Source organism: Bidens hawaiensis, unplaced genomic scaffold (assembly GCF_021521415.1).
Source record: "Bidens hawaiensis isolate Kalapana, Puna unplaced genomic scaffold, B.hawaiensis_p1.1 tig00052270_1, whole genome shotgun sequence".
Lineage (NCBI taxonomy): Eukaryota > Viridiplantae > Streptophyta > Magnoliopsida > Asterales > Asteraceae > Bidens > Bidens hawaiensis.
Window position 1 is genome coordinate 35081 of NW_027499390.1, and position 13603 is coordinate 48683.

The 13603-nt window shown below is 34.2% G+C and overlaps 1 protein-coding gene and 1 pseudogene across 2 annotated transcripts; one reads left to right on the plus strand and one right to left on the minus strand.

Moving 5' to 3' along the window:
• Positions 1-621: 621 nt before the first annotated feature.
• Positions 622-1406, minus strand: LOC143599506 (uncharacterized; annotated as a pseudogene). The gene is made up of 2 exons (XR_013147300.1): positions 1323-1406; positions 622-698 (listed from the first exon to the last, which is right to left on the minus strand). The product of XR_013147300.1 is annotated as an uncharacterized LOC143599506 (transcript).
• Positions 1407-3992: 2586 nt separating this feature from the next.
• Positions 3993-4460, plus strand: LOC143599503 (uncharacterized). The gene has a single exon (XM_077077446.1). It carries the CDS (start codon positions 3993-3995, stop codon positions 4458-4460), a length of 468 nt encoding a protein of 155 aa, XP_076933561.1.
• The last annotated feature ends 9143 nt before the right edge of the window (positions 4461-13603 follow it).

Here is a 13603-nt window from a genome sequence, read left to right on the forward strand (position 1 = left end):
AAAAGGAACATATAAACTTTATATCATACCCAAAGAATCTTTTGACCAAAACAACTTGGGACATTTAAAGACGTTAACAAATGTTTTAGACGCCTGAAAACGTCATGAACCAATTACCGATTAACAATAAACCACCAAACATTCACTCAATCATTCATCACCACAACACAAACCTCTAGTACAATATCCAAATCTGTTTGCAAATGAAGGAAATTGTTACCAAAATAGAAAAATGCAATTAGCTTAGCTTGTTTAAGAGGCTAAATCAATTGCAAGTTCCTTGATGTTCAAGCTTCACCATACATACCTGTAAAAAGAAAAAATATAGATTTATAAAACGAGAGAGAGAGAGAAATATACTGCCGTGTATTTCACACCGATGTTTCCTGTTTCAGATATTTCAACTACCTATTGTCCATGTAAATTCTAATATATGCAGCGTATTAACCACTTAACTAACACCAACTGATACTGACTTAACTTACTAAGTAACTGAAACGGCTGATGGGTTTAACCCACTCGGCATCAAAAGATTGATTCAGGTTATGTTTTATTTCTAACGGGCCAAACAATAAAGAAAAGTGTTCAAATGCATGCCAAAAGACATATTATAAACAACATCTACCTTTTGCAGATGTCATTAAGGTTCCGGTACCCGTTGTAGAATATGAACCACATCAAGACAACAACCAAAGCATCTACCATAAGTTAAGCTAGTCAAAAGACTTGAATCAAGGTCAATGGCATGAAATGCACATCAAAGATGACAAGTTCCACCCGTTTATTTACAGATGGGTCAATTTGGGTTGTTTAACATATTAAACGGGACAAATAAAAACATCAACTTAAAAAAGAAACAGCTTGACAGATTGATGGGTAATAACCGAACACAACCCATTTAACCCATTAATCTAAACGTGTCAAACGGGTTGGCGGGTTGATGGGTAATAATCAAGTTGTAAATTTGTTAATTGGGTTGGTGGGCTTTAAAAATACGGGTTAAACGGGTCATAAACAAGATAGTGGATCGACTTGTAAACCTCGACCTGTTTAAACAAACAGGTCAACTCGAACACGGCCCATTTAACCTATTTATCTAAGCGTGTCAAACAGGTTGACGAGTAATAATCAAGATGTAAACGTGTTAACCGGGTTTGTGAGTTGTAAAAATATGGGTTAAACAGGTCATAAACGAAGTAATGACTCGACGTATTTACTAAACAGGTTGGCGGGTCGACCTGTTTAACTAAACGGATTAAACCTGTCAACCCATTTAAATAAACGGGTCAAACATGGCGATGATTATTGAAAAGGAAGGATACTGAACAAATAACGCTCCCACGGTCCAACATGTAAAGTCCAAAGCTGACATTATAAAGGTAGATTTTCCTTTGAGCCCAGTTCATAGACATTATATCAAACCTACAACATAAACACACAGTTAAAAAACAATGTAAAAATAATAAGAGAATGGCATGAGTACATGATATACACGTGATTGTCAAGCTTGAAACCACAAGATAGATATTTGTTTTTATACACCAAATACTGGAATCAACATCGAAAGGGATATCATATAAAGTTAGTAACTTATAAGAATCCAGATCTAAACTCGCAAATATGATGATATTAATCGGATGTAATCACTTATGAAATTAAAACAAAAGGTAATTAGATAGCGATGGTGGGTTGATTTCGAATTGATTAAAATCACAAAAGCATACGATTTAATGTAGAACCATGAGAGCGAGAATCGAACCTGTAGTGTAGTGGTAAACCTTTCGATTCAGTTGAGAGATCGGACAGTCAGGAATTCGGGTCGGATGCGCCGGCCCAATATCACCTATGAAACGTAATAATAATGGCGATTGAGATTTTGAGTTGAGCACACGGACTAAAATGGTATGGTACCATGTTGCCCAATATAGTTTGTTACAAAGAGTAGTTTTTTTGGTATGTACAATTGTACATTTTTCATGTTTGTTTTTATTTTTCATTTCTCCTAATCCAAATCCAACCGACCAACCCTTTCAATCTAGTTTTAATACATAGAAACGTCAAACACTACTCACAAATAATATTTTAATTCAGACGGGAATGTTGTTAAATAGTAAATTGTTTTGAGCGCACCATAGGTTCCAACAAGCGGCCAACACTACCGCTTGCACTACCTTTTTCTTGGTTTGCGCTACCCGGGATATGTTTATGGATCTCCATGTGGTAACCTATGAAAAAGGAAAAGATGGGTGGAATATTACACCAGTTACTTACATCTTGCCATATCATTGACGTCATCCCGTAAACAAGTGATCCACCGTCTCGGCATAAAACCAACATAGGCTATAAATGTCTAGACCATTCAAAATCTTTAGTTTAATTAAAGCTTTGGAAGTCGGCTATCTGGACATAATGGCTCTCCACCCAAAACGGCCAAAAGTATTCACTTTAGCAAGAATTCCAATCCAAAATTTGAACCGTCCGTGAGAAGACGAAATAACAATTTTCTATTTGAGCAAACACACTGGTCAAACACCCAACAATTTTTTACAGTCTCTAATTCAAAACGTCTGTTGAAAACAAACTTTAAGGAAGATCAAGCAGTCACATATCGAGCCAATACCTGGTTCTTGAACCATTACCAGCTTCACTTTTAATGGCCAAAGAAAGAGACAAATTTTATCTTTTTAGTAAAGAGTATATATAAATAAAAATAATGTGAACACAATCAACTTTATCGGCTATCTAAAAATTGGTTTTTCTGTCTTTCTCTTCTATTAAATACTGAATATCACGGTTTTGCTAGGGTGTTTATGTGTGTGCGAGACAAAATGTGCACAATAAGATTAGATGAATGGTTTAAGATTGACTTCTTAAGTTCCTCATCTTTTTGGAGTTCACTTTTTTTTCTTTTAGAACAACGACAGTCTATGATATGACTGAGTGGTCACAGATCGACTTGTGGCTGAGAACGGTTTAAAACTCCCATAGAATTTCTCCCAAAAAAATGCCATAACCTTTGGTTCCCTAGTTCCCCCTTCATGCTATCATAAAAATAATCAATTAAATACTACTTGTTTTATTTTGTAGGTTTGAGTTATAATAAGAAGATTAGTTTTTCTAAGAATGATAAAAAATAATTTTGTCTATTCATTTGAGAATTGAATGGTTAAGATTAGATTAGAGAGATCATAAAGTGTAAAACAAGGGTCATGGCATAATAGGGATAACACATTTGTTGACTTTCTCTCTCCACATGCAAGACACATGTCAAATACCCCCATCATTTTAAAACGTCAATAACTTTTTTATACGACATTTTTTTTTCAAAACAATTTCACCATAAAAACGTGTGTTTTTTATCTTTTATATGAGTAACATATTGCTTTATAAAAATAAAAAAAATTCGTGGGTTTTTACAATGTGTGTTTTATCATAATTGTGTTTTACAAAATTGTGTTATACAAGTGTGTTTTATTTTTTCATAGTGTTTTTGCATTGTATTTTTTACATTGTGTTATTTAATTGTGTTTTCATTATATTTTTGTCATTGTGTTTTTATTTTCATAGTGTTTTTTACATTGTGTCTTTTTCATAGTGTTTTATTTTCCGGCGAAATTTCGAAGACTTTTCCGGCAAGGTGGTGGCGGTGGGTGGGAGGTGGTAGTTGTAGGAGATGAGTGAAAATTTAAGTGAGTTTTAATTAAGTGGGTTTTTGAAATTAAATTAAGTTGGTTTCAATATTAAGGTAGTAGACTAAAGTACTCTCCTTTTTAGCCTTCTTAGAAAAACAAAACTTCTTACTTAATCATTTCTCTTAATTTGTATTTTATATACATGTATAATACTAATAAATTTTGTTTGTGTGTGAGTATGAAATAAAGTGGGCTCATTAATCCTTTCCGCATATAAAAAGGGTTTTAAGTTTTAATAATCCACCACACTCAAAACCCCTCACTCACAATCCATCATATTCTTCATGTGCATCATCATCAATGGCGTCTGAATCCCCTCCTAATAATAATAATAATATCAATTCCCAGTCATTCCTCTTCATCAACCGCCGCTGTTGCTTCTGCATCCCCTACCTCACCCACAAACCACCTTCATCCTCACCCGACCACCATTCCCACAAATCCCTCTGGTCTCGCGGCATTCAAACCTTGAAGAGGATTCGCGAGTGGTCCGAGATCGTCGCCGGTCCGCGGTGGAAGACGTTCATCCGCCGGTTCAACCGGAACAAAAGTAGTAGTAGTAGTAGTCTCAACCGGCAGAACTCCAAATTCCGGTACGATCCGTTGGGTTACGCGCTGAATTTCGATGAAGGAGCGTTGGAGAGTGGTGATTCCGAAATGGAGAATGATTATCTTGTTCGTACCTTCTCCTCACGCTATGCGGTTCCGATTGCTCCCAAAACGACGTCGGATCATGGTAATGATGCGATTGGATTGAATTCCGTCTGATTTTAGGGTTTCTTTGATTGAATTTCGAATATGGATTTCAATAAGATTAATATTTGGATTTTAGGGTTTCAATATTAACCGTGTGCGATCAAGTAGTGTAAATATATGTAACTATATAATTACATTATTTGTATTTAGCACGTTAATTGTATTTGTAGTTCTGTTTGTGAATAAAATAAAATTGTTTATTGTTAATTTTATGATTTTTTTAGTTGAAATAATTATGGATTTAATTTAATTTCTTATTTTGTTGAGCTCAGATTAAGGATCTGAGATTCAGATTGTTATTTCAATAATTGTGAACTGTTGACAGTCAGATTATGACGTAGTAGTATTATGTGAGACCATGTGATATTGGGATAACAGTAGAATGCTATGATGAGAATAATGTGTCACATATATAATGTAGATTGATTTGATGTTACTAGTGTTGGATTGGTGTGATTCGGTTATGAGTTTAATTGTTTAATCCAAACATGAATCATGTAAAAATATCAACTCTTGCACTTGTTAAACTTATTTGTCTGAACATATCAAATAGGTTAACGGGTTGGTGGGTAGTAATCAAGTTGTAACTTGCAAACTTGTTAATGAAATTGGTAAAAAATGTAAAAACATGGGTTAAATAGATTTAAACGAGTTAGCGGGCTGGTTTGTTTGACTAAATGGGTTAAACCACTAAATTCAAACATGACTTATTTTTAAGTGGGATTTAATACAACCAAAGATTTTATTATTGTTGTGTCATCTCGGAAACTTTGACCCACTAAAGACTATGTTTATGAGTATCACATGAGTTATGAAAAATTGTAGTTAGGAAAAATTATTAAGGATTATAATTATAAAGATTTATGAAAAATAAAACAATGGCTATGGGGTATTGCTATTGAAACGTATAGAAGTTAAAACAGCTTTTTGGAATATTCCTTGGTTTATATCCACACCATCATTTTCAACTAGACAATGATACCTTCGACTACATTAAAACAAGCATATGCTACATTTGGCTTTATGTCTACTCATGGTATAAATATCTAATACTTAAACGTTTACCTCATATATTTCACAAATATCTAATTCTAACGGTTGTCACCACTAGAAGTCCGCTCATGGATCAATAGAGGTGATCATTAATCCTCTTCTTCAATTAAAGATAAGACATGGTTCTATGTGGTATCTTTTAGTCGATTTTAAGCTATTGACAAATACAGAATCTGATCTCTTTTTATCACAAAATCGTCAAGAACAAATACAAACTTTAATCTCAGAAAAAGATTGAAGAATACCAAATCACAAGAATAACAAATAACTAGAAACAATATCAGATCATCAACGTGATGTCCTAATTAACAACTAATCTTCTTCAGAAATACACAAGATTGAAGAAGTATACAATCAGCTAGAAACCCTAGATAATCGCCTAACAACTAAGCAAGAGAGAAACGGACAAAATACCTTGATCGAATGACGAAAACTCTTCGTTTCCACACTTATATAGGCCCCTAAGAAGAAATGGACTTCTACCTGATCCAATTAGGATTCGTTTGTTGTTTAGTGACAAAACGAGTCAGCAACACTTATAGTCTTTTATCCTAGCAGACTCTACTCTAGCCCCTGAACTCTCCCAGCAAAAATCCACAAGCCTTCCGGGCCAGTCCAACCATTTTAAGGGCCTAGAGTGAAGAAAAAAATTAGGCCCTTTATAAATTCAATTGTTACAAAACATTACTCGTTTCGGGCTTGGGGCCGCAATAGTAATTTTTTTTTATAGAACAAATGTATTATCGCATTATTAAATAATATTCTTTTTACATATTTCAAGCTATCAACTTGTTGTTCTGTATAGAACGATTTCGTGTTTCATATATAAAACTACACAATTAAAACTTTTTATTTTAAAAAAATGAGTGTGATTTATTTATTTTACTTTATTTTTTACAAACCTTTATCAAAGAATCTGCGTGGAAAAAGACAGCTGGCCATAGGGACTCAAATTGTTTCAAACTTGCAGATGATTAGATGAAAATATACTTTTGTTAATATGTGTGTGCGTATACAAATTAAAAAGATTTAAACGAGGCCCTAGTTATGTAGGGGGCTAAGCCCTAGCTTTACCCAATCTAATTATTGGACCGGCCCTTCTAAGCCCATTAACTAGTTTATCCCCAAGCAAACAACAAAACTAATAATTATTAAAAACTTACCACATAACGAAATGTTTAAACATTGGCTTGTAGTAAAGTAACCAAGGGAAGAGATCGGTACCGTACTGGTAATGGTACCGAAATTCTGATCCTTAAAATTGTAAATTTTTGGCACCGGTACCGAAATTTTCGGTTAGGTATCAGTACCAGTATTTAAGGTAAATTTCGAAAAATACCGCCACCGTATCGATACCGAAACTCAAAACTTTGATACCGATTTGATACCGAATTTGCTCATGAACACACAATCAAATAACCAAATCTCTCCCTCACGCCCCACTCTACTTACACACACTGACACACAAAATAATAATCCATACATAAAGATCTACATAAAAAAATGTTACTTTAAAAAACATTTTATGAAGATCTCAACCAATATAACATAAAATAAAAGTGTCACTTCTCATTGAACCACAAAGGTAATAACTATCGAGTTACTCTGATGGCGTATGATTGTACTATGAGAATGATGATAAGATACCAACAAACCATAAAAACTGTAACTAGCACATAATCAAGCAATATCACAACTTTACAAATAGTGGAAGTGCCGAAGTGTATACATAAAGTCCTCAAAAGAAAAATAGAAAAAGGGATGTGATACTCACCTTTGATAATATGCGAGTTAAATAAAGAAGATATGTGAGTATAAGCAAGCCGGCAATTTTAAATAAAATGCCCTAAAAATACATGATATGATATTAAACTATATTAAAAACCAAGAATAAGCGAACTAGAATTAAACTAAAACTCAAGCAACAACTTTCGTTATGTTCGAAACGAGGAATAAGCGAGCCGACTGATTTGAAAATAAAATAATCTGGAAAAATTACAGAAAAATCAGCTTTTAAAACCGAACAAGAATTATTGACCAATTCCTCCCCTAATTCTGGTTATGGAGAAAACTAAAGTTAAACGAGTGTTGGTTGGCGTTTTACCCAGATGTCGGTATGAGACCACATTCGGGTCTAACATGTTCAAAACATCGAGATGAGAATAAAATGTAAAAGGGTAAGTAGCTAATTCGGGTCAAGTCATTGAGAAATTGAAAAACCCCAAATCAAACTAAACGGGCTAAGATGAATTTGACCACCGAAACCCCATCGATCATCGAAGTTGATTAAGGTATTTTGTTTAGAATGTAAAAGTGAACACCTTTGATATTCAACACTTACCCGAAAAATGATGGAATGAGCATAAACCGAAAAGACAAAGGATTTGTCTCTTGAAAGTCAAACAGTCAATAATTGGGAAATTAACAACCAAAGAATGAAATGAAGGGTATATTGAGGTGGGGTAAACATTTAGCAGAAGACAATGGTCGTTTATATAGGCTCGATTTGGCTTATTGACCAAGAATTTGTCATAATGATGTATTAATTGTAAAATGTTCAAAAATGGTATAAAATTGATAATAACGTAATTAGCTCATTTCTTGTTCTCTCCTCTAAAGAATCGATGGAATATGCTTAGGCATGATGGCAAGACATATTTTAATCGTTCTATAAGAAATATACACGAAATCGGCTTCTACAAACGAAATCGTCACAAAATGAACAAAAACATGGCATAATTCAATAACTCTCTTCAGGTCGCCCCTGGTCAACGTAGTAAGGCTAGGAGCATCAAACAAACCGTCCAAATAAATCCCCCTCCACTAAGGCACCAACCTCACTTAGAGCATTCTCATCACATTCTCCATCCCCATCTCTATAATTACACTAAAAAACACTACATTTCTCTCTCATGTTCAATTAAATAATATTTTTTATATATTTATCATTACTGTTTTCTCTCTCCTCTATTCACAACAAATCCAACAAATATTAAAAAATAAATAGGGGCAAACAATGTTCTCCAAATTTACAAAAAATCACTACATTTCTCTCTTCACCCTATAATTTACACTTATAATCACTCACAACCCACCCTATAATTTACAAACTTCCCTCACATAATAATTATAAGGGATGGGATGTGAATGCTCTTATCTCCTTTTCCACTTCTTCTCTCTCCTCTCTTCTTCATCATAGAATCTCTAAGAATTATGCCTAGTTAGTTAGCCTTACTACGTTGACCAGGGGCGACCTGCAGAGAGGTATGTATGGCAGTGGGTAGGGTTGTCCATTGTATCGGATATTAGTTATTTGGATTGTTTGGATCTGTTTATTCGGATTTGATATTAACGTCCATAGGGCCGACCTAAATGGAGATATGTATGGCAATAGGTTACCTCTAATTTTATTTTCTAGGTCCGCCACTGAGGACAACCTTGATGTTAACGTCCACATGCAGAGGCGTATCTACCCTTTGAGGTGGGGGGTCAGCCGACCCCTGTGAGAAATTCTTTTTTAGTGATATATATGTATTAAAATCTTGACCGACCCTTGTGGAATTTTGACACCGACCTCTGTGAAATTTCGAGAACAACAAAAAGACCCTGTGAAAATTCGAGAACGACCCCCATGAAATTTCAAAACCGGCCATAATAAAAAATAAATTTACAAATTTCCGTTTATAATTATATAATAAATGTATATAAATAAATTTAAGACCAAATGTCCAACCAATCTATTCCTAAGTTATAAGTCTAAGCCCAAAACTCTCAGCCTATTATACATTTGACTTATTTAAAAAGGTTATAATGACGCAAATAATTTATTAGGTGAATTAATTCAACGGATTATAAAAGCTTTAGTCTTTAAAGAAAATATTTCGACTTTCTACATACGTTGGTGTGTGCTCACCAACTTCATTTGTATTGGTTTATCGTTTATTGAGGCTAGCTCTCGTATTACCCGTCGCAACTGCAAACGATGAAAATACTTTTATCTGAAGTCTGATTTGTGTAATCAAATATGTGATGAGAATTTAAACGATAGTTTTATTTGTTTTATTGAAAAATACATGCGTACAATACTATGTTTTTGTTAAGTTTCAAAAAATGAAAACTCATAAAGAACAATTTTAGATATATGACATTTTATTTATGCATTTCTATTGAAGTTTCAAATATTTTTTTTGTTTGATTATTTTTTTCTATATTACTCGAGCCGATCGGAGGGGCCCAACCGGACAAAAAAATTATGTACCAATTACTTGCATGACCGGCTGAACCGGATTGGAAAAAATTTATGTAACTTTGGTCAACTTAATACCGACTAAAATGTTTTCCGACCCCTGTAAGAAAATTTCTTGGATCCGCCACTGTTCACAGGGCTTCTTCATCTTTCACGCTCACTTCTTCACCATGTGATCAATGGTTTTCAGGCGTGACCTATCAGATGTGGAGAAGGCGCCACCCCATTGTGGGTGTTCTAAGTAACGTTGTTTACTGGTATAGAATGTTTGTTAAAATGGTTAAAATATTATTCCTTAGCCTACACATTTTATTAGGTCATGCATGTGGTCCGACTTACGAGACTTTGCTTTGCCACCCAATTAAAAGAGTCAACATATTCGTAAGGCGTGACGTTACTGGACCGATCACTGACCTCAACAGAATCCAATCTTCCTTGTCATTAAAATCCCGACTTCGACACTAAGCTTTTCACGTGGACACTCGAAAACGACTCTTTTAATCTTATAAAAAACATAAAATTTGTCACTCCAACGGTTCATTCATCAGTGAGGTTGACTCACGTATCATATTGCATAAACATGCAACCACACACGCGTCAGTTATAATATCTTCGTCATTTCCCATGTTACATCTTTAAAATCCTACGAAAACCATGATCATGAATTCATCTAAGATGTTGAAAACAGTCTTCCTAATAATTTCTTTGGTTCTAACTTCCGCGGTGGCCGGAGCTATTTGGCCGTCTGTTTCACCTCACCACGAGTATTCTAGTAAGCTCAAAAGCTTCCAACACCAAGCCACAGAAGTTATCGAAGACACTGTTAGAAAAGCCAGTGAAAAGACCGTTAATATTATCAAAAAAGTTGGGAAAACCGTAGGCGTGGCTAGTGTTGATGATAGTACATTAGGGATCCTTAAGGACTCCTTGATTAAATTGAAAGAATGGGATCCTGTGGATTCACCAAAACGGATTGGTGAAGACATTGGACACAATGCTAGTGTTAAAGCTGAACAAGGAGTCGAAGAAGTGAAAGAAACCGTCGAAAACGTCATGGAAACTACCCCGAATGAGGTTCTATCCAAGTCGAAAACCGCGATAAAAGATGTTAATTTGTACATTGTGTCATTGGCGATATCAGTGACCGGTTGGTGTCACTTGTTAGGGATTTCGACTGCTTATGGGATGGGCGTGTGGGTTACGTTCTTTTCAGGTTGTGTTTTGGGCAAATGTTTACCGAAACATCAGTCTACAATGGTGATAAACAAGATGAACATGGTGTATTTTAGGGCAATGTGTTGTTGTGTTGGTGCAACTCTTTTTGGGTTTCTTGTAAGTCAAGGAACGTCAAGAGGGTGTTTGTCTAACAAGATGGAGATGTTTCTAGGATTCATTCTTGTTTATGCACTTGTTATGATTTTGACCAATCTCATCTTGTTGGAGCCTAGAGCAACAAAGGTATTTGGTCATTTCTAGTTATGTTTTTAACGGTTTTTGTGGTTTAAAGCATTCTGAGCCCATCTTCATTTCCATAAATACATTAAAAGTAATATATTTTTGCTGTTATTTAATTAAGTAGTATTTTTCTTATTTTTTTTATTATTATATTTTCTCTCTTTCTCACTCACGACCATTTTCAACAAATATTAAAATTATAAATTGGGGCAAACAGAGTTTCATCAAATTTACAAAAATAAATTACTACATTTTTTTCTACCATCTACTAACAACCAATCATAACATCACTATATAATTTGCAAAATCCTCGTACAAATTTTTAGAGGATGGGTTGATAATGCTCTTATACTTGTGTTTTATGAAATTTTTTGGCATAGAAATTTTATAACTTTTTTTTTGTTTAGAAAATTATTATATTTCCAAGTGTTTGCTTACCCTTCAAGCGAACTCCTAATTATGAAAATTATTTTTAGAGTTCCTTGTGTCGCAAGCTTATGTGATAGACAAACTCCAAAGTGGTTTTCATCAATCCCGACGGTCGATCACTTAAAGCATCCACAAAAACAAGCCGCATATCATCTTCACATAATAATCCAAATGTTCCTAAAAAACACTATTTTTTAACATAAAAAACCTCCACAAACAAAAAAAATATTTAAATAATATATATATATATATATATATATATATATATATATATATGAGAGAGAGAGAGAGAGAGAGAGAGGATCCCCACCAAAGAAGTCCGTATCAAGTTTGCAAATCGAAACCTCACTTACAAAACTTCCCCTACATCAACAAAGTTTGTCGCTCCTTTGTCCGGTTGTTCCACATAGATTTGGACGAGTTTCACATTAGCATTAATTGTTGTTGTGGATGCTCTTATAGTTTTTCTTCTACTAAATTAACTTATCACTTGAGCCATCTTATCAAGTTCAGTTGTCACCCAAGTTAGAGAGCTTGCCAAAGTTCGTTGTAGAGGTAGCGAACTGTCTTAGAAGAACAAAAAATAAATAAAAAAAAAAACTGAATCTTAAACCACCTAATGATCTAAAAATGTAACTTTTAACGCCAGTTCATTCTTTCTTGATCTACAACATTGGTTATAGTAACATTGGTGTAACTACATGCAGTTTATAGCCCAGTTGAGAATGAAGGGAACCAGTGTAACAAATAGTGTTGCAGCAGAGAAGCTAAAGAAGATAAACACATACTCATCGATACTAAATGTGTCGACAATGTTGGTACTGACTTGGCATCTAGCATACATCGGCGAATTGCTTCAAGCTCGACACTAACATGGCGTCCAGCAGCCGTAGATCTTCTCCATAGTAGATGGATCGGTGGTAGGTTAATTTGGAACTTCCACTATTTGAGGAAAGAACCATATATTCTGGTCCTCAACTTTGCTTTTCTCTTACTCCTTGAATGTCAAGGCTCTGAAATTGTCTAGTCTGGATGAGTCAAATGGTTTGGTTCTTGCATTTGTTTTTAGCTTTTGACATGCGGTTTCTTAATCGGCCACAAGTAATTAGACAGGTGGGGATCGATATATCTAAGTCATTGTATCCTTTATCGCACCACAACAATTGCAGTGTGTTTAAGGTTCGTTTTACAAAAATGAAAAAGATAATACATTTATAGGGGTATTTATAGGGGTGTTCAAGAAATCCGAAATCCGAATAAAACCGAAATCCGAACCAAAACCGAAACCCAAATAAACCGATCCAAATTCTTATTCAGATATTCGGATCGGGTCAATCCGAATGTCCGAATAACTAATTCGGATTTGGATAAGGAATTTTTAAAAGTTCGGATTATTCGGATACCCGTTTAATCCGAATAAATTTTTTTTTCTAGTGGTATTATCCGGTTTGGTATATTAATTAAACTATTATTTGAAGTTTAAACTTTAAATTTCTGTTAAGAGTAATTCGTATTTTTCGGTTTGTATTTTTATTGTGATTCTAAACTATTAAATGTTAGGAACAAAAAAATAGGAAATTTTTTTAGGTTATTTCGGATTATTCGGATAATTTTGAATTATTCGGATATTATCCGAATCCGATCCGAATTGAATTCGGTTAGATTCATATCGGATGAACACCCTTACATATGAAAACCTTTTAGGAGCTCACCATTTCTAGAATTATTAGAATATGAACTTTAGATGTTGAGTCTTTCATCAACAACTCATGTTCAATTCACGCTCTAGTACTATCTGAAACCGGCATTGTTTAAAACTATAATAAACTTGAAGCATATATCCACGAAAAGGTGACATAAAGAACATAAAAAAACAAGTCTAGTTAAAAAATACATTATAAAAGCACTATTTTATTTAATAGCACCAAAAACCCACAGAAATAAATATTACCGTGTCATTGCCATCTTTTAC